The 20,961-nt window shown below is 47.6% G+C and overlaps 1 protein-coding gene across 5 annotated transcripts in view; it reads left to right on the top strand.

The window, feature by feature from the left end:
• The first annotated feature begins 12,068 nt into the window (after positions 1-12,068).
• Positions 12,069-20,961, top strand: part of dhx15 (DEAH (Asp-Glu-Ala-His) box helicase 15) — a 208,196-nt gene continuing 199,303 nt past the window's right edge. For 2 of the 5 annotated variants that reach the window (XM_085967801.1, XM_085967794.1), the window contains exon 1: positions 12,071-12,431. In XM_085967801.1, the coding sequence (XP_085823927.1) occupies positions 12,361-12,431 (71 nt within the window). In that variant the 5' untranslated portion in view covers positions 12,071-12,360. Of the gene's footprint in view, positions 12,432-12,610; positions 12,762-20,961 lie in introns of those variants that run through there. The other 3 variants (XM_085967832.1, XM_085967811.1, XM_085967822.1) reach the window with 3 other exon arrangements.

The following is a 20,961-nucleotide window of genomic DNA, read 5'->3' as shown; positions in this document are numbered from 1 at the left end:
AAGGCCAACAAACCATTTGCCTTCTTAACCGCCTGCTGCACCTGCATGCTTACCTTCAGCGACTGGTGCACAAGGACACCCAGGTCTCGATGCACTTCCCCTTCTCCCAATCTATTGCCATTCAGATAATAGTCTGCCTTCCTGTTTTTGACACCAAAGTGGATAACCTCGCATTTATCCACGTTATATTGCATCTGCCATGCTTCTGCCCAATCACCCAACCTGTCCAAATCATACTGGAGTTTCGCGGCATCCTCCTCACAGCACACACGCCCACCCAGCTTTGTGTCGTCTGCAAACTTGGGAGATATTACATCCAGTTCCCCCGTCTAGATCATTAATATATATTGTGAATAGCTGGGGTCCAAGGACCGGTGCCTGCAGTACCCCACTAGTCACTGCCTGCCACTCGGAAAAAGGCCCGTTTATTCCAGCTCGTTGCTTTCTGTCTGCCAACCAGTTCTCTATCCAAGTCAATACCTTGCCCGCAATCCCATGTGCCTTAACTTTACATGCTAATCTCTTATGCGGGACCTTATCGAAAGCCTTTTGAAAGTCCAAATACACCACATCCACTGGCTTTCCCTTATCTATTTTACCAGTTACATCCTCAAAAAATTCCAGTAGATTAGTCAAGCACGATTTACCTTTTGTAAATCCATGTTGACTTTGTCTGATCCTGTCACTGTTTTCCAAGTGCTCTGCTATTACATCTTTTATAATGGACTCTAGCATTTTCCCCACTACCGATGTCAGGCTTACTGGTCTGTAATTCCCCGTTTTCTCTCTACCACCTTTTTTGAATAGTGGGGTAACATTAGCTACCCTCCAATCCATGGGTACTGTTCCAGATTCTATCGAATGTTGGAAGATGATCAGCAATGCATCCAGTATTTCTAGGGCCACTTCCTTAAGTACTGATGCGCTATCAATTACTCATAAAAGACTGAGAGTTAAGAGAGTAACTAAAGGCTTTTATTAACAAAAGAATGAAGGTCTGCCTCGAGTGGTCGACCGGTCCAGAAATACAAAGGGCTGGGGAGCAGTCACCTTTATACTAGGACTTGTGGGAGGAGTCAGCCGAGGCATATCCAGGCATGTACACAGTGGAATACAAACAGTGGTTTACCACATTCACCCCTTGTTTAAAATTGAGTCCGGCGGGGTGAAGTGTATTAAAAGTTAGTGTATTGGAGTCTCTCCGGAGGTCTTGTCTGCCGCTGTGATCGGCGTGGCGACGGCAGGGGTAGTGGAGCTTCCGGCGTCGAGTCCTGCGTGGGCTGTGGCACAGGCGTGTCGTCCTCGTAGATGTCGAGCGGGTCGCGGGGCCCAGGCCTGCCGTCTGCTGGGGCTGGATATCGGATCGTGGCGGGGGGGGTGGTAGTGAGTAGTGGGTTACTGCGGCCCCCGAGGGTGCAAGGTCTCTTATGGAGACTGTGTCCTCCCGCCCGTCCGGGTATGCAATGTAAGCATACTGGGGGTTGGCGTGGAGGAGGTCGACCCTCTCGACCAGGGGGTCCGTTTTATGGGTCCTCATGTGCCTTCTCAGTAGGACCGGCCCTGGGGACGTCAGCCATGGCGGTAGCGATGTCCCCGATGTGGACTTCCTTGGGAAGACAAACATTTTCTCATGAGGGGTGGCGTTAGTGGCAGTGCAGAGCAGTGACCGAATAGAGTGGAGCGCATCGGGGAGCACATCCTGCCAGCGGGAGGTTGGAAGGCCCCTAGACTTTAAGGCTAGCAGGGCGGCCTTCCAAACTGTCGCATTTTCTCTTTCCACCTGTCCGTTCCCCCGGGGGTTGTAACTGGTGGTCCTGCTTGTGGCAATACCCCTAGTTAGCAGGTACTGACGGAGTTCGTCGCTCATAAACGATGAGCCCCGGTCGCTATGGATATAGCTGGGGAAACCGAACAGGGTGAAGAGGTCGTTCAGACATTTAATGACCGTGGCACTGGTCATGTCCGGGCAGGGGATGGCGAACGGGAAACGGGAGTACTCATCAATAATATTGAGGAAGTACACATTGCGGTCGGAGGAGGGGAGAGGCCCTTTAAAATCAACGCTCAGGCGCTCGAAGGGGCGAGTGGCTTTTATCAGGTGGGCCCTGTCTGGTCTATAAAAGTGCGGTTTGCACTCAGCGCAGACTTGGCAGTTCCTGGTCATGGTCCTGACCTCCTCAATAGAGTAAGGCAGGTTGCGGGCCTTGATGAAGTGGAAGAACCTGGTGACCCCCGGGTGGCAGAGGTCATTGTGGAGGGCCCGCAGTCTATCGATCTGCGCGCTGGCGCAGGTGCCACGCGATAGCGCATCCGGGGGTTCATTGAGCTTCCCGGGCCGGTACAAGATCTCGTAATTGTAGGTGGAAAGTTCGATTCTCCACCTCAAGATCTTGTCATTTTTGATTTTGCCCCTCTGCTTGTTGTTAAACATGAAAGCAACTGAACGTTGGTCAGTGAGCAGGGTAAATCGTTTTCCGGCCAGGTAGTGCCTCCAATGACGCACAGCCTCCACAATCGCCTGGGCCTCCTTCTCAACAGCGGAGTGTCTGGTCTCCGGGCCTTGGAGGGTTCGTGAAAAGAAGGCCACGGGTCTCCCCGCCTGATTGAGGGTAGCGGCCAGGGCAAAGTCGGACGCGTCGCTTTCCACCTGGAAGGGGATGGATTCGTCCACTGCGTGCATGGTGGCTTTGGCAATGTCTTCCTTGATACGGTGGAAGGCTAAGCGGGCCTCTGCCGTCAAGGGAAAAGAGGTGGACTTGATCAGCGGATGGGCCTTGTCCGCATAGTAGGGGACCCACTGGGCATAATAGGAGAAAAACCCTAGGCACCTCTTCAGGGCCTTGAGGCAGTGGGAGTTCCATAAGGGGGCGCATCCGGTCGGGGTCGGGGCCGATGACTCAGTGTTCCACAACACAGCCAAGGATGGCGAGGCGGTTTGTGCGGAATATGCACTTCTCCTTGTTATATGTCAGGTTCAGGAGTTGGGCGGTGCGGAGGAATTTTTCGAGGTTTGCGTCATGGTCCTGCAAGTCACGGCCGCAGATGGTCACATTGTCCAGATATGGGAAAGTGGCCTACAACGCATTTTGATCTACCATCCGGTCCATCTCCCTTTGGAAGACGGAGACCCCGTTGGTAACGCCAAAGGGAACCCTAAGGAAGTGGTAGAGGCGGCCGTTTGCCTCAAAGGCAGTATACTGGCGGTCCTCAGGGCGGATAGGGAGCTGGTGGTACGCTGATTTCAGGTCAATGGTCGAGAAGACGCGGTACTGCGCGATCTGGTTGACCATATCAGCTATGCGGGGGAGTGGGTAGGCGTCCAGCAGGGTGTAGCGATTTATTGTCTGGCTGTAGTCGATGACCAGGCGCTGCTTCTCGCCGGTCTTAACGACCACAACCTGGGCTCGCCAGGGGCTGGTGCTGCCCTCAATAATCCCTTCCTTCAGGAGCCGCTCCACTTCGGTTTTAATGAAAACCCTGTCCCCGGCACTGTATCGCCTGCTCTTTGTGGCGATGGGCTTACAGTCGGGGGTGAGGTTAGCAAACAGTGGGGGGGGGGGGGGTGACTCTGAGTGTGGAGAGGTTGCACCTGGTGCGCGGCGGGCAATTTGGGAGCTGCTGGCTGCGGACTGTGAGTGGGGGTAGGGGTCCACCGTACGCCATCGTAACACTTTTAAGGTGGCACTGAAAATCTAACCCCAGCAGGACGGCAGCGCAGAGGTCGGGCAGGACCAGAAGTTTAAAATGATCGTACACGGTCCCGTCTACTACGAGTGTCACTACGCAGTAGCCGCCGATGTCCGCCGACTGGGACTCGGAGGCCATAGAAATCCGCTGGTGCGCAGACAGGACTGGGAGAGAGCAACGCCACACCGTGTCGGGGTGGATGAAGCTCTCCGTGCTCCCAGAATCAAAAAGGCAGATTGTATCGTGGCCATTTACCTTAATGTCCATTGTGGAACTGGCCAGCTGGTGCGGTCTCGCTTGGTCCAGTGTAACGGATGCCAGCGTAGGGGTCGGTGTGTCGCTGCGGGTATCAGATGAGGGAGTGTTGGGGGCCTGCTGCATTCCCGCTGTCGTCCAAGATGGCGGCGTCCATGATCCCCATGTGGCTGGAGGCGTCCAAAATGGCTGCTGTACCGGTGGTTCGCACATGGCCGGGGAGGCCCAAGATGGCGGCCCGCATGGCCCACACGCGGCGCTGCTGAGGTTCGGGGTGGCTTTGGCCCTGCAAACGTTAGCGTAGTGTCCCTTCTTCCCGCAGCCCGAGCAGATCGCGTTTTTCGCCGGGCAGCGCGCTCTGGGGTGTTTTGCCTGGCCACAGAAGTAGCATTTCTGGCCTTGGGGCACTGCTGTCTGGCCTTGGGACACTGCTGCGGTAGTTGGGCCGTTGCTGGGGTGTGGCTGGGGTGGCACGGCGCTATGAGGCGGTCCTACCGTGTCCCAGGCTGTCATTCCCCGCGGCGTCCACGGTGCAGAGGAGTAGGCATCCATGCCCCGGTAGGCTGCATCCAATGATAGTGCGAGTTCAGTGGCCTTGTTGAGGTCGAGGTCACTCTGCTCCAACAGTCGCTGTCGGGTGTAATTGGACCTGTGGCCCGCTACAAAAGCGTCCCGGATAAGTTCCTCTGTGTACACGGCAGCCTTTACATCCTTACAACCACAGGCCCGGCCAAGCACGGACAGTGCCTGAAGGTATTCCATGGTCGACTCCCCAGAAGGTGCCTGGCGTACACTTCGTTCACTGGGCGCGTGTACTGGTCCTTGAGGAGCTTGATAGCGTCCGCGTACGAGGTCGCGTCTTGGATGACCGAGTACACTCGGTGGTTCACTTTGGAGGTCAGGACATCCAGTTTGTCCTCGTCCGATTTGATTGCTGCGGAGGCGGTCAGGAATTTTTCGAAACACTTAAGCCAGTGAGTAAACTTGGTGGATGAGTCCACCTCCCGATGATCTAAGTCCAGGCATGCTGGTGTGAGGATCTTCTCCATTATAAAAATTTTGTTAATAAAATTGATGCGCTATCAATTACTCATAAAAGACCGAGAGTTAAGAGAGTAACTAAAGGCTTTTATTAACAAAAGAATGAAGGTCTGCCTCGAGTGGTCAACCAGTCCAGAAATACAAAGGGCTGGGGAGCAGTCACCTTTATACTAGGACTTGTGGGAGGAGTCAGCCGAGGCATGTCCAGGCATGTACACAGTGGAATACAAACAGTGGTTTACCACAAGTACCCTAGGATGTAAATTACCAGGCCCTGGGGATTTATCGGCCTTCAATCCCATCAATTTCCCTAACACCATTTCCCTACAAATACTGATTTCTATCAGTTCCTCCCTTTCATCAGACCCTATGTTCCCTGACATCTCTGGGAGGTTATTTGTGTCCTCCTTTGTGAAGACAGAACCAAAATATGTATTTAATTGGTCAGCCATTTCTTTGTTCCCCATTATAAATTCCCCTGATTCTGACTGCAAGGGACCTACGCTTGATTTCACCAATCTTTTTCTCTTCACATATCTATAAAAGCTTTTACAGTCAGTTTTTATGTTCCCTGCAAGCTTACTCTCATACTCTATTTTCCCCTTCTTAATTAATCCCTTTGTCCTCCTTTGTTGAATCCTAAACTGCTCCCAATCCTCAGGTTTACTGCTTTTTCTAGCCAATTTATATGTCCTCTCCTTGGATCTTATGCTATCCCTAATTTCCCTGAGGATTGGGCGAGCTTTAGAAACCAGCAAAGGATGACCAAAAAATTGATAAAAAGGGAGAAAGTAGAAGAAGAGTAAACTAGCAGGAAATATGAAAAAAATTGTATGACAAATCCAGCTGACAAATCCCCTGGACCTGATGGCCTACATCCTCAGATCCTAAAAGAGGTGGCTTCAGATAGTGGATGCATTGGTTATGATCTTCCAAAATTCCCCAGATTCTAGAACGGTCCCAGCGGATTGGAAGGTAGCAAATGTAACCCCGCTATTCAAGAAAGGAGGGAGAAAACCGGGAACTACAGGCCAGTTAGCCTGACATCAGTCGTCGGGAAAATGCTGGAATCCATTATAAAGGAAGTGGTAACAGGGTACTTAGAAAATCATAATATGATTGGGCAGAGTCAACATGGTTTTATGAAAGGGAAATCCTGTTTAACAAATTTATTAAGAGTTTTTTGAGGATGTAACTAGTAGGGTAAAGTGGAACCAGTAGATGTAGTATATTTGGATTTCCAAAAGGCATTCAATAAGGTGCAACATAAAAGGTTGCTATGCAAGATAAGGGCTCATGGGGTTCGGGTAATATATTAGCATGGATAGAGGATTGGTTAACGGACAGAAAACAGAGAGTAGGGATAAACTGGTAATTTTCCATTGGCAGGCTGTAACTAGTGGGGTGCCGCAAGGATCAGTGCTTGGGCCTCAGCTATTTACAATCTATATTAATGACTTAGATGAAGGGACCGAGTGCAATGTATCCAAGCTTGCTGACGATACAAAGCTAGCTGAGAAAGTAAGCTGTGAGGAGGACACAAAGAGCCTGCAAAGGAATATAGACAGGTTGAATGAGTGGGCAAGAATGTTGGGAAATGTAGGAAGAATCGCAAAACAAAATATTTTTTAAATGGTGAGAAACTATTAAATGTTGGTGCTCAGAGAGATTTAGGTGTCCTCGTACAGGAAACACAGAAAGTTAGCATGCAGGTACAGCAAGCAATTAGGAAGGCAAATGGCATATTGGCCTTTATTGCAAGGGGGTTCAAGTACAAGAGTAAGGAAATTTTACTACAACTGTACAGGGCTTTGGTGAGACCACGCCTGGAGTATTGTGCACAGTTTTGGTCTCCTTATCTGAGGAAGGACATACTTGCCTTAGAGTCGGTGCAACAAAGGTTCACTAGATTGATCCCTGGGATAAGAGGGTTGTCCTATGAGGAGAGATTGAGTAGATTGGGCCTATACTCTCTGGCGTTTAGGAGGAGAGTTAATCTCATTGAAACGTATAAGATTGTGAGGGGTATTGACAGGGTAGATGCTGAACGGTTATTTCCCCTGGCTGGAGAGTCTAGAACTAGGGGGCACAGTCGCAGGCTAAGGGGTCGGCCATTTTAGGCTGAGATGAGGAGGAATTTCTTCACTCAGAGGGCTGTGAATATTTGGGATTCTCTACCACAATGGGCTGTGGATGCTGAGTCGTTGAGTATATTCAAGGCTGAGATAGATAGATTTTTGGACTCTAGGAGAATCAAGCGATACAGGGATCAGGTGGGAAAGTGGAGTTGAAGTCGAAGATCAGCCATGATCTTACTGAATTGTGGAGCAGGCTCAAAGGGCCGTATGGCCTACACCTGCTTCTAATTCTTATGTTCTCATGTTAACTGCCTTCCACACCTAAAAAAATGGTAAATATACTTCAGCACTAACACAAATGGCTCAACAAACCAGGGAAGGGGCACCCGGGTCTCGCATGCAGCACTCCAGCTTCGTGCAGGGGGTCAACACTGCAAGAGAGGTCCTCTACTCAGGAGGCCCTCCAGAAAGAACAATGTGTCACCACATCACCGAGGCAGTCACTGCCAGCAGTGTCGCTCCCACCACCTGGTTCCAGTGTCCAAAGAAGCTTCATGACCTCAGACCAGTGGTCAATGTCAGTGAATGCATCTTCAAAAGCCATCTCCTACCAACTGCACCACTAGCCTCACACACTGCTCATTGTACGACCCACCCTCACCCCCATCACTCACCTATCAATAATCTGTACTAAACACAAGGCACACCTCCCATTCCTAGCTTCACCTCACCTCCTTGGAGGAGACGGTGCTGGCCATTCATGGCTGAGCCCTTGGCCAGTGGCGGGGCTGTAAGGATACAAGATGTTGGTATCCTCAGACGTTATCCTCCTTCTCACATCCCACAATATGTACTGATTTACAAGGTGCATATGCTGTAAACATGCAGCTCTTGCTTTCCCACCCTTCCCTCTACTCTTGTGCTTTTCTCATTTTACACACCCAAGAAATCCAGCCTGTGAGGGGGGGGGGGGCAAAGAGAGGGAGGAGGAGGAGGAGGAGGACAAGAAGAAACACTGTCACTCAGTTTGATGCTACCAGCTCCTCGAGGTCGTCCTGCAAGGGCATCTGCAGTGTCCCACACTGAAAAAAGAACAAACACCGTCACTCGATTTCTCACTCCCAGCCACCAGCTTCTCAAGGTCATCCTGCATTCCATCTGCAGTGTCCCCCTCTGAAAGTGAGCAGCCTTCCAGCAGCCACTGGGGTAGCACTGCATGACATCAGTAGGATAGGCAAAGGCACACACAAGACATCGCTAAGGGAATGCACAAGGGTGATTAGTTGATTTTTTGCTGTCCTATTGGATAGATGTATAAAGTTGGATTGGAAAGTTTGCTTTGTGGTGGCTTTCATTTCAGCATTGTGGCCAAGAGGACGCTGTGATGGTCAGTAACTGAGGGAAGGTAAGGTGTGGGACAAATGTTGAAAGGGGAATTGGAATTGTGGTCATTGGTACCACAGGCAGATGATTCCATCCTGGATAACCCGGCCAGAAAGGTGCTGTCTGCTTTGCATCCTTTCTTCTGCTTCCTTCTCTTCTCTCGGCAAGCAGATGCTGGAAATCTGAAATAAAAGCATAAAATGCTGGAAATACTCAGCTGGTCAGGCAGCATCTCGACCAGAGATGTGAAATCTGTTTCACTCTCCACATATGCTGCCTGACCTGCTGAGTATTTCCAGCATTTTCTGTCTTGTCAGAGGCCTTCCCATACCATCCGAGTGTTGAAAGCATCCAACAGCACTCCCTGCACTTAAAAAACATTTAACATCTATTGCACCAAGCCACTACTTCAATAAAATATAAAACAACAATCAAAAGGCTTAAATCCAAACTTACCTGAAAGATGTGTGTGTCCCTTTAAGAAGCGTTGACAGCTTCTCTGCAGGGCTGCTTCACGCACGCTTTTCTGTGCGTGTTTAAGACCCGGCGTTAAACAGAGTGAAAAGGTCAAAGTTTGTAGACATGGCATCAAGTCAGCGTGCATACGCTCTGCTCATTTACATTTCTGGCCATTACCAAAATGACGGCTGCCATGTCCCGCTCCAGAGGCATGCAGAAGTGAGGCGGCTGCCATTTTTGTTTGCCGAAACGGGCCTTAATGGCCAGTGCAAACATTATGAATTTCTAGGACAGAGTCTATTTGGTTAGAATTAAGAAACAGAGGAGCAATTACACTACTGAGTGTATACAATAGGCCACCTAATAGTGGGAAGGAAATAGAGGAGCAAATTTGCTGGAAGTTACAGAAACATGCAAGAACTGCAGAGTAGTGATAGTGGGGGACTTGGATTATGAGAACAGCTTAGCAGCTAACATAAAAGGGAACCTAAAAGTCTTTTATAAATACATGAATAGTAAAAGGGTAGTCATAGGAAGGGTGGGGCTCCTTAGGGACGAAAAAAGGAGATAGGCAGAGGTACTAAATGAATACTTTGCATCTGTCTTCACTAGAGAAGAGGATCCTGCCAAGGTAGCAGTAAAGGAGGAGGCAGTAGCAATATTGGATAGAATGAAAATAGATAAAGAGGCAGTACTTAAAAAGGTTGGCAGTCCTCAAAGTAGTAAAGTCACCCGGTCCGGATGGGATACATCCTAGGATACTGAGGGAAAAATTTGCAGGGCTATGGGGAAGGAGCAGGAGAGTAGGATTAATTGGATAGCTCTACTAAAGAGCCACCACAGGCAGGATGGGCCAAATGGCCTCCTTCTGTGCTTTATGATTGTATAATACTGGCAGAGGTTATAAGACTTGTTTTCGTACATTTCACTTCAATGATATCATGCTAAGTGAGAGCACAGCATATACTACTGCTAAAAAAGTGATACCTTGTATGAACCCATGAGAGAAAAACAACAACTTGTATTTATACAGCGCCTTTAACGTACTAAAACATCCCAAGGTGCTTCAGAGGAGCATTATAAAACAAAATTTGGCACTGAACCACATAAGGAGATATTAGGGCAGATAAAGAGATAAGTTTTAAAGGAGGAAAGGAAGGGAGGCAGAGAGGTTTAGGGAGGGAATTCCAGAGCTTAGGGCCTTGGCAGCTGAAGGCACGGCCACCAATGGTTGAGCGACTGAAATCGAGGATGCTCAAGGGGCCAGAATTAGAGGAGCGCAGATATCTCCGAGGGTTGTGGGGCTGGAAACGATAGAGATGGGGAGGAGCGAGGCCATGGAGGAATTTGAAAACAAGGATGAGAATTTAAAAAAAATCGAGGTGTTGCTTAACTGGGAGCCAATGTAGGTCAGCGAGCACAGGGGTGATGAGTGAATGGGACTTGGTGCGAGTTAAGACACGAGCAGCAGAGTTTTGAATGACCTCAAGTTTATGTAGGGTAGAACGTGGGAGGCCAGCCAGGAGTGGGTTGGAATAGTCAAGTCTAGCAGTAACAAAGGTATGGATGAGGGTTTCAGCCGCAGATTAGCCTAGGCCCTAAGCTCTGGAATTCCCTGCCTAAACCTCTCCGCCTCACTACCTCCCTTTCCTCCTTTAAGATGCTCCTTAAAACCTACCTCTTTGACCAAGGTTTTGGTCACCTGCACTAATTTTTCCTTACGTGGCTCGATGTCAATTTTTTTTTGTCTTTTAATACTCCTGTGAAGCGCCTTGGATCGTTTTACTACGTTAAAGACACTATATATACACACACACACACACTTGTTGTTGAGGCAGGAACGAAGTTGGGCAATGTTCTGGAGGTGGAAATAGGCGGTCTTAGTGATGGCACGGATATGGTATGGTCAGAAGCACATCTCGGGGTCAAATATGACGCCAAGGTTGTGAACAGTCTGGTTCAGCCTCAGACAGTTGCCAGGAACAGGGCAGGGATGGAGTCAGTGGCTAGGGAACGGAGTTTGTGGCATGGACTGAAGACAATGGCTTTGGTCTTCCCAATATTTAGCTGGAGGAAATTTCTGCTGATCCAATATTGGATGTCGAACAAGCAGTCTGACAACTTAGATACAGTGGAGAGGTGGTGGTCCAGAGAAGTGGTGGTGAGGTAGAACTGGGTGTCCTCAGTGTACTACAAAATTGACATATCCTATGAAACATTGACATATGCTATGAAAAGCTGCAACATTAAATAAATTTAAAATGGAGATAGACATTTTCCTAGCAAATAATGGAATTAGGGGTTACGAGGAGAGGACAGGGAAGTGGACGTGAGTCTAGATTCAGATCAGCCATGATCCTATTGAATGGCGGAGCAGGCCCAAGGGGCCGTATGGCCTACTCCTGCTCCTATTTCTTATTTTATGTTCTTATGAATGGATTGTCCAGTGCGATATTCTGTAAACTAATTGCGACACACTAGTTTTTAACATGCTTGTAAACACATCCAAGACTATATACGCATGTAGTTTTTTTTTAAAGTTTATCAAATAGCTTTACTTTATTTGCCCAACGAAACGGCAACATCTACACGATGTATTATCGTATTGTATCTTTTTTTTTTTGAGTTGAACTTTGACGGAGGTAAATTGATATTATTCCTATAGTTGTCTAGTCCGTGAAATTTGAAAATGATTTAAAAAACTTTTCAAAACTAAAAAAGCTTTCTTTAAAATAATTACTTACAAATATTGAATAAAGACTACGCACATTTCGTCTTAAGATTGTGACTTTCACTTTTGTATTGCAGTATCCGTATCAACGTTAAGTCTCAATGTTCGCCTGATAAAAATTGTATTGCTCATTATGTAACTCGTCCAGTAATTATTGAAACAACCAGAAAATAACTGTGTTTGTGTTGGGGTAGGAGGTTGTTTTTAATCTTAAATCATAGACATTGTAAAAAAGGAATTCACCAGACTTTACATGATATTTGACAGTTTATAATATGTAACAAAGGGTACGAAACTCAAGTTGCAAGTGTCCTTCAATAATAAAATGTAAAAAAAACTACCCACCCCTCCCTGGCTGGCTGGCTGGCTGTGTCCCGCGGCGTGACTGCACCAGAACGAGGTACGTCTTCGGTCTGCGAGCCGCCATCTTGTGGAAGTGCTGGGAAGCCGGGCTTACGTCGGGCCTGTTGCTGCGAAAGGAGTAGGAGGGGGTGGGTGGTGGTGATTTTAGGCACAAAACACACACTCTGGGCGGTGGGGTGGCGGTGAAATAGAGAGAGCGAAACAGCGAAGGAACGAGGCGGGCACGAGCAAGTTAATGAAAGGAGGCGCTGCCGGGACACGAGCTTCTGCGACAATCGGCCCGGAACCCGGAACAGAGGAGACGGAACGGGACGGGGGGGGGAGAGAATCGGAAGGCGCCGGGACCATTCCAGAACGGTGAAGATGTCCAAGCGGCACCGCGTGGACCTGGGCGACGATTACTCGTCCAGTAAGAAGCGCGCCACCTCGGACGGGTAAGTTCATGGGTCGGGTCTGGCCGGGCCGAGCTGGACTGGGCAGCGCACGGAGGAAGGGTTGCATCCCACCAGCGGCTCCTGTCGGAGTAGCGGGCCTTGTTGGCGACGAGCGGCAACCTTGCTGCCTCCGAGCGGGCTGGGGGAACGGAGCGGAAGGGGCGGCTGCGGCTGGCGGCGGCGGTTCCGCTCTGCCTCTCGCGGAGCGCGCTCGTCAGTTAGCGAGAGTGGCGGCTACAGCGTGTTGTGAGGCCCAGGCCTGCGGAGTCTCCATCCCGACCCGCCGCGACGTCGGCCTGCGGCTGATTTCCTGCCAATGTCCCGTCTCAGGTAACTTTTGCTGTCCGCAGGGGTTTCCAGCCACGCTCGTCCCTCGGCGGGACGGCGCCTTTTGCTCGGCCGGGCAGTGGCAGGAGCCCCACGGAGTCATTCGCGTTGCCCTGCGCCTGTTTATGCACATGGCCGGGCCACGTTTCCAAGGCCACTCCAGAGTTTTTAGGGTTTCTACAGAAGAACCCGGGGAAGGAATGTTAAAGTTTTCTCTGTCCTTTTCTCACCCCCGATGCCGTGGCGGGAGTAAGCTTTCTACACATTACTAACTCTTTCTTTTCGAAGTTTTATTTTTCCTGTGTAGGTGCGTCTGAATGTCTCTAGAAGAGGCCCAGAATGGCTGTCAATCCTCTTCGCTTTTCAGAGACTAAGGTTTGGGGACAGTGGGGAGATAAGATGACAAGAAACATATACAGTTATACTGGTATTTTTAGGTTTAGTTCGTTTGTGAAAAGATGCCGCCCTCCCCTTGCATATTGGTCACATTTGCATATCAGTACAGAGCATGAGGGGGATGGGGAGGAAGAAAGAAAGGGGAGAGTGGTTTGCAGAAGAACCCAAGGAAGTACAGAAAGATTTAGACATAGTTTACAAGTGGGTAGGACTGTTTCAGATAAAATTCAATACAAGTGCATAGTGTTGCATGTTGGAAGAAAACATGGGACACACAATGAATAGTGGACTATATAAGAACATAAGAAGCAGGAGTAGGCCAATCGGCCCCTCGAGCCTGCTCTGCCATTCAATAAGATCATGGCTGATCCAATCTTGGCCTCAACACCACTTTCCCGTTCTCTCCCCATACCCCTTGACTCCCTTGTAGTTCAAATGTCAAACTCCGCCTTGAATATATTCAATGACTCCACCTCCATCGCTCTCTGGGGTAGAGAATTCCAAAGATTCACGACCCTCTGAGAGAAGAAATTCCTCCTCATCTCTGTCTTAAATGGGCGACCCCTTATTCTGAAACTATGCCCCCTAGTTCTAGATACCCCCACTAGAGGAAACACCCTCTCATCATACAACCTGTCAATCCCCCTCAGAATCTTAAATAAAAACAGAAAATGCTGGAGATACTCAGCAGGTCAGGCAGCATCTGTGAAGCGAGAAACAGAGTTAACGTTTCAGGTCGAACTTTCGTCAGAACTGGAAAAAAGCAGGAAATGGAACAGATTTTAAAGCAAGTGTAGGATCTGGGAAAGGGAGTGGGGATGAAAGAACAAAAGGGAAGGTCTGATGGGATAGAAGGCAGGAGAGGTTAAGAGACATTGAGATATTCAAGGCAAAAGGAGATGGTAATGGGACAGGTTAAGAAACAAAAGATGGCTCTAGATGAAGTGTAAATTGCGCTGGCAGAATGAAAGACAGCTGCCATGGAGAGAATTAAAGAAAACACAAACAAAAAAATCAAAAAGAATCTTGTATGCTTCAATAAGATCACCTCTCATTCTTCTAAACTCCAATGAGTATAGGCCCAACCTGCTCAACCTTTCGTCATATGTCAATCGCTTCATCCCAGGAATCAACCTAGTGAACCTTCTCTGCACTGCCTCCAATACAAGTATATCCTTCCTTAAATAAGGAGACCAAAACTGCCCGCACTACTCCAGGCGTGGTCTCACCAGCGCGCTGTAAAGTTGCATCAAAACTTCCCTACTTTTATACTCCATACCCCTTGCAATAAAGGCCAACATTCCATTTGCCTTCCTAATTACTTTAAGTACCTGCATGCTAACTTTTTGTGTTTCATGTACTAGGACCCCCCAGATCCCTTTGTACTGCAGCATTTTGTAGTCTCACTCCATTTTTAAATAATAATTTGTTTTTCATTCTTCCTTCCAAAGTGGATAACCTCACATTTTCCCACATTATATTCCATCTGCCAACTTCTTGCCCACTCACTTAACCCATCTGTATCCCATTGCAGACTCTTTGTGTCCTCCTCACAACTTGCTAACCCACCTATCTTTGTATCATCAGCAAATTTGGCTACAGTACACTCGGTCCCTTCATCCAAGTCATTAATACAGATGGTAAATAGTTGAGGCCCCAACACTGATCCCTGTGGCACTCCACTAGTTACTGATTGCCAACAGAAAATGACTCATTTATCCCGACTCTCTGTTTTCTGTTAGTTAGCCAATCCCCTATCCATGCCAATATATTACTCCCAAACTCATGCGCTCTTATCTTGTGCAGTAACCTTTTATTTGGCACCTTATTGAATGCCTTCTAGAAACCCAAATACACTACATCTACTCATCTCCTTTATCCACCCTGTTTGTTACATCCTCAAAGAACTCTAGCAAATTTGTCAAACACGATTTCCCTTTCATAAAACCATGTTGACTCTGCTTGATTGTCTTATGATCTTCTAAATGTCCTGCTATTACCTCCTTAATAATGGATTCCAGCATTTTCCCAATGACAGATGTTAGGCTAACTGGCCTATAGTTTCCTGCTTTCTGTCTCCCTCCTTTCTTGAATAGTGGCGTTACATTTGCGGTTTTCCAATCCGCTGGGACCTCTCCAGAATCCAGGGAATTTTGGTAGATTACAACCAACGCATCCACTATCTCTGCAGCCACTTCTTTTAAGACCCTAGGATGCAGGCCATCACGTCCAGGGGACTTGTCGGCCTTTAGCCCCGTTAGTTTGCCTAGTACCTTTTCTCTAGTGATAGAGATTGTTTTAAGTTCCTCCCTCCCTATAGCCCCTTGATTATTATTATTGGGATGTTTTTAGTGACTTCTACCGTGAAGACTGATCCAAAATAATTGCTTAGAGTCTCTGCCATTTCTCTCTTTCCCATTATTAATTCCCCAGTCCCATCCTCTAAGGGACCAACGTTTACTTTAGCTACTCTCTTCCTTTTTATATACCTGTAGAAGCTCTTGCTGTCTGTTTTTATCTTATTTGCTAGTTTACACTCATACTCCATCTTCTCTTTTTATAATTTTTTTTAGCCATCCTTTGCTGGTTTCTAAAAATTTCCCAATCCTCTGGTCTATCACTAATCTTCGCAACATTGTATGCCTTTTCTTTCAATTTGATATCATCCTTAACTTCTTCAGTTAGCCACGGATGGTGCATCCTTCTTGTAGAGCCTTTCTTTGTCACTGGAATATACCTTTGCTGAGATTTATGAAATATCTCCTTAAATGTCTTACCCTTTAATCTATTTTCCCAGTCCACTTTAGCCAGTTCTGTCCTCATATCCTTGCTGGAGGCGAGGCTGGAACTGATCTGAATTAAGCATTTAAAACCAATGTACAGTTATTGCAGAGGAACAAAGGGAATAGAATGCTAAATTGCTACATTGCTAAATTAATAAAATATATAGATTTTGAGGCTGTTGTGCAGGAATGTTATAGTGCTCTGCCAGGCTAACTTTCAAGTACAGGAAACTTTGGTTTATCTGGAGGTTAACTGTCCGGAATGCTCGACCCACCGGCAAAAATCAGGAGCCGTTTCGTTAGGTTTTTTTTCTTTTTGTTGCTTTTTTTTCACCAGTCAGGCTCTGCAAGGTCTCGCTGAAGCTGTTGCTAAGCTACAGAGACGCTTGCAAGGTATGGCTGACTGTTTAGAAGCTGTTGCTAAGCAACAGGGTTTGTTGCCAGATACGGAGCTCAAAATCTCCGTATGTTTCAACATTAGCGCTGGTTTGTCCGGCAGTTTTGATGGGACGGCAACAGCTCGGTCCTGTCGGTGCCGGATAGCACAAAGTTTCCTGTACTGTGTTCAGTTCTCATCATTAAGATGCAAGGAAACATCCAAGCTCCCAAAGAAGTGCAGAGAAGTCCTAATCTCCAGTGTTGGATGGGTTGACTTATGAAGAAAAGTTAGAAAAACTTGGACTGTTCTACCTTTAAAAGCAAATGAATGTGAAGGGACTTTATACAGGTATACGGGATGGTAAGCGGAATTCAAAAGTTTAATCCAAATGACAATTTCAAGTTAGACCAGGATTGCAGTACAAGGGACATAGGTGCACACTGGTACAATGCCATTTGAAGACTGGCGTCATTAGTAATATTCATACAAAGAGCGATTAATAACAACAACAACTTGTATTTATATAGCACCCTTAACATAGTAAAACTTCCCAAGACACTTCACAGGAGTATTATAAGACAAAAGAATTTGACACCGAGCCACGTAAGGCGAAATTAGGGTAGATGACCAAAAGCTTGGTCAAAGAGGTAGGTTTTAAGGAGCGTCTTAAAGGAGGAAAGAGGTGGAGAGGTTTAGGGAGGGGATTCCAGAGTTTAGGGCCTAGGCAACAGAAGGCACGGCCACCAATGGTTGAGCGATTATAATCAGGGATGCTCAAGAGGGCAGAATTAGAGCAGCGCCGATATCTCGGGGTGGGGTGGTGGTGGTGGTTGTGGGATTGGAGGAGATTACAGAGGGGCGAGGCCATGGAGGGATTTGAAAACCAGGATGAAAAATTTGAAATTGAGCCGTTGCTTAACTGGGAGCCAATGTAGGTCAGCAAGCACGGGTGATGGGTGAATGGGACTTGGTATGAGCTAGGACACGGGCAGCTGAGTTTTGGATGACCTCAAGTTTACGTAGGATAGAACGTGGGAGGCCAGCCAGGAGTGTGTTGGAATAGTCAAGTCTAGAGGTAACAAAGGCATGGATGAGGGTTTCAGCAGTGGATGAGCTGAGCCAAGGGTGGAGACGGGCGATGTCACGGATGTGGAAATAGGCAGTCTTAGTTATGCTGAGGATATGTGGTCGGAAGCTTATTTTAGCGTCAAATATGACACCAAGGTTGCGAAGCCTCAGATAGATGTTAGGGAGAGGGATGGAGTCAGTGGCTAGGGAACAAAGTTTGTGGCAGGAGCCGAAAACAATGGCTTCAGTCCTCCCAATATTTAATTGGAGAAAATTTCTGCTCATCCAGAACTGGATGTCAGACAAGCAGTCTGACAATTTAGGGACCGTGGAGGGGTCGAAAGAAGTGGTAGTGATGTAGAGCTGGGTGTCGTCAGCGTACATGTGGAAACTGACGCTGTATTTTTGGATGATGTCGCCAAGGGGCAGCATGTAGATGAGAAATAGGAGGGGGTCAAGGATAGATCCTTAAGGGACACCAGAGATAACGATGCGGGAGTGGGAAGAGAAGCCATTGCAGGTGATTCTCTGGTTACAATTAGATAGATAAGAATGGAACCAGGCGATTGCAGTCCCTCCCAGCTGGACGACGGTGGAGAGGCGATGGAGGAGTAGGGAGTGGTCAACCATGTCAAAGGCTGCAGACAAGTTGAGAAGGACGAGGATGGATAGCTTACCTCTGTCACAATCACAAAGGATGTCATTTGTGACTTTGATGAGAGCCATCTCTGTATTGTGGCAGGGGTGGAAACCTGATTGGAGGGATTCCAACATGGAGTTTTGGGAAAGATGGGCATGGATTTGGGAGGCGACAACAACAACTTGCATTTATATAGCACCTTTAACGCCATAAAACGTCACAAGGTGCTTCACAGGAGTATTATCAGACAACATTTGACGCCAAGCCACATGAGAAGTTAGGGCAGATGACCAAAAGCTTGGCGAAAGAAGTAGGTTTTATGGGGTGTCTAAAAGGAGGAGATAGCGAGACAGAGGTTTAGGGAGGGAATTCCGGAGCTTCGCGTCTAGGCAGCTGAAAGCACAGCCGCCAATGGTGGAGCAATTGAAATCGGGGATGACTTAAGAGGCCAGAATTGGAGGAGTGCAGAGATTTCGGGGGGTGGTTAGGCTGGAGGAGGTTCCAGAGATAGGGAGGGCCGAGCCCATGGAGGATCTTGGAAACCAGGATGAGAATTTTAAAATGGAGGCGTTGCCAGACCATGAACCAATGTAGGTCATCAAACACAGGGGTGATGGGTGAATGGGACATGGTGCAAATTGGGATGCGGGCAGCAGAGTTTTGGGTGAGCACAAGTTTATGGAGGATGGAAGGCCGGCCAGGAGAGCATTGGAATAGTCGGGTCTAGAGGTAACAATGGTATGGATGAGGGTTTCACTAGGAGCTGAGGCAGGGGCGGAGAGGGCCAATGTTGCGGAGGTGGAAGTAGGCGGTCTTGGTGATGGAGCGGATATGTGGTCGGAAGCTCATCTTGGGGTCAAAAATGACACCTAGATTGCGAACGGTCTGGTTCAGCCTCAGACAGTGACCAGGGAGAGGGATCGAGTCAGTGGCTAGGAAACTGAGTTTGTGGCAGGGACCGAAGGCAATGGCTTCGGTATTCCCAATATTTAGTTGGAGTAAATTTTTGCTTACTGGTACTGGATGTCAGACAAGCAGTATGACAAATCAGAGACCATCGAGGGGTGGTGGTGTGTTAGAGGTGGGTGCCGTCAGCATACATGTGAAACCTGACGTGTTTTCGAATGATGTCACTGAGAATCAGCTTGTAGATGAGAAATGGGGGCCAAGAATAGATCCTTGGGACACTCCAGGAGTAAACGTGTGGTAGCGGGAAGAGAAGCCTTTGCAGGTGATTTTCTGGCTACGACTGGGTAGATAAGAATGGAATCAGGCAAGGCAGTTCCACCAGCTGGACGACAGGTAGGTCAAGAAGGACGAGGAGGGATAGTTTACCAAGATCACAGTCATACAGGATATCATGTGTGACTTTGATAAGGGCCGTTTTGGTACTGTGGCAGGGACAGAAACCTGATTGGAGGGATTCAGACATGGATTTGCGGGAAAGATGGGCACGGATTTTGGAGGCGACAACACGTTCAAGGACTTGAGAGGACAGGGAGGTTGGTGATGGGGTGGTAGTTTGCAAGGACAGAGGGGTCAAGGGTGGGTTTTTTGAGAGGGGTGTTGACAACAAACTTGAAGGGACTGGGGGACAGTACGCGGAGAGAGAACAGTTAACAATATTCAGCTAATATGGGGGCCAGGCAAAGAAGTTGGGTGGTCAGCAGTTTAGTGGGAATAGGGTCAAGGGAGCAGGAAGTGGGTCTTGTGGACAAGATGAGCGCGGAGAGAAACTAGAGAAAGATGCGAGTTCAGGGCGAGGGCAGGAAGGAACCTTGGAAGTTTCGCCTGGGAAAGGGAGGGAAGCGGCTGAACGGATGGTCTGAATTTTAGTGACCGGAAGAGTCTCCGAGCTGTTTGCACTTGTTGGAGGCAGGGAAGAGCGGTTTAAGAAGATGGTTTGTAGTGGAGAAAAGAGGCGGGGTTGTCGTTTCATTCCAGGATAAGTCTGGAATAGTGAGCAGTTTTGGGAGAGGAGAGGAGAACAGGACCCGATGGTGCTTTTTGTCATCCACCCAGATCTGGCAATGAATGTCTAATTGCTCTGTAATACCACCTCTCTGGAATAGTTTAGCTAAGGTAGTGGAAGCAAAACTCTGGAAGTATTCATAAGGCTGTTGCCTGTTGTAATGTGATAATGGTGGTGTGGGGGTTGGTAATCGTATATCCTGTGGAAAGATAATCTACGTTGGCTGAATGACCTCTCATTTGTAGTGAAAAGTTGTTAGTGATTTTGGTCAGTATATTGGAAAAAAGCAATCCCTGATTTGTCCTGAACTGCTTGGCTTTTCTTTGCCAGAAACTTACTGTTTTTATCTTCTTCCATTGCTCTCAACCCAAAAGTGGCAGAGTACTGCTCAGCTGTTCAAAAGTGCTGGTGACCCCTGAGCTGTGCTGCTGACCAATGCAGTCTGTTTTCCCCTAAATCCTTTACAGTTGACTAGTTAGGGCCAGTTAAGGATAATTAACAATTAACATTGTTATTTATTAATGTACCCATTCATATGCTAGAGCATGTAGATTAATTCTGATTCTAATTGCCTCAACAGTGGTGAAATAGCATTAAAGTGCAAACCTAAAATATACTGATCATTATAATGATTGCAGTAACATTGTAACAAATCAACTATAGTTTTCCAAAACAGATTTTGATAGGCTCCCACCATTACAAATGTTGGTCAGCATAATGAGATTCCACTACTTTTTTTGTTGTGTTGTCTAAGCAGAGTGTAGAGACTTTTTTAGGCTGTGTGGTTTAGTTTCACACTAGACGGTACACTTTAAAACCGAAACCATTAAAATACCTGTAAACTTAACTGCTACAACAAAGTTTGATGTTTCTCAGTAATATGATTGTACTATATAGTTACTGTAAGCGGGAAGGCGCATGAAGAATGTTTCATTCAATCTGAGGCTGTTGTAAATTGGGGGAGA

Source organism: Somniosus microcephalus, chromosome 2 (assembly GCF_052327205.1).
Source record: "Somniosus microcephalus isolate GS21.2 chromosome 2, FLI_Smic_1.0, whole genome shotgun sequence".
NCBI lineage: Eukaryota > Metazoa > Chordata > Chondrichthyes > Squaliformes > Somniosidae > Somniosus > Somniosus microcephalus.
Note: the sequence above shows the minus strand (reverse complement) of the source record. Positions and strands in the feature narration are given on the sequence as shown.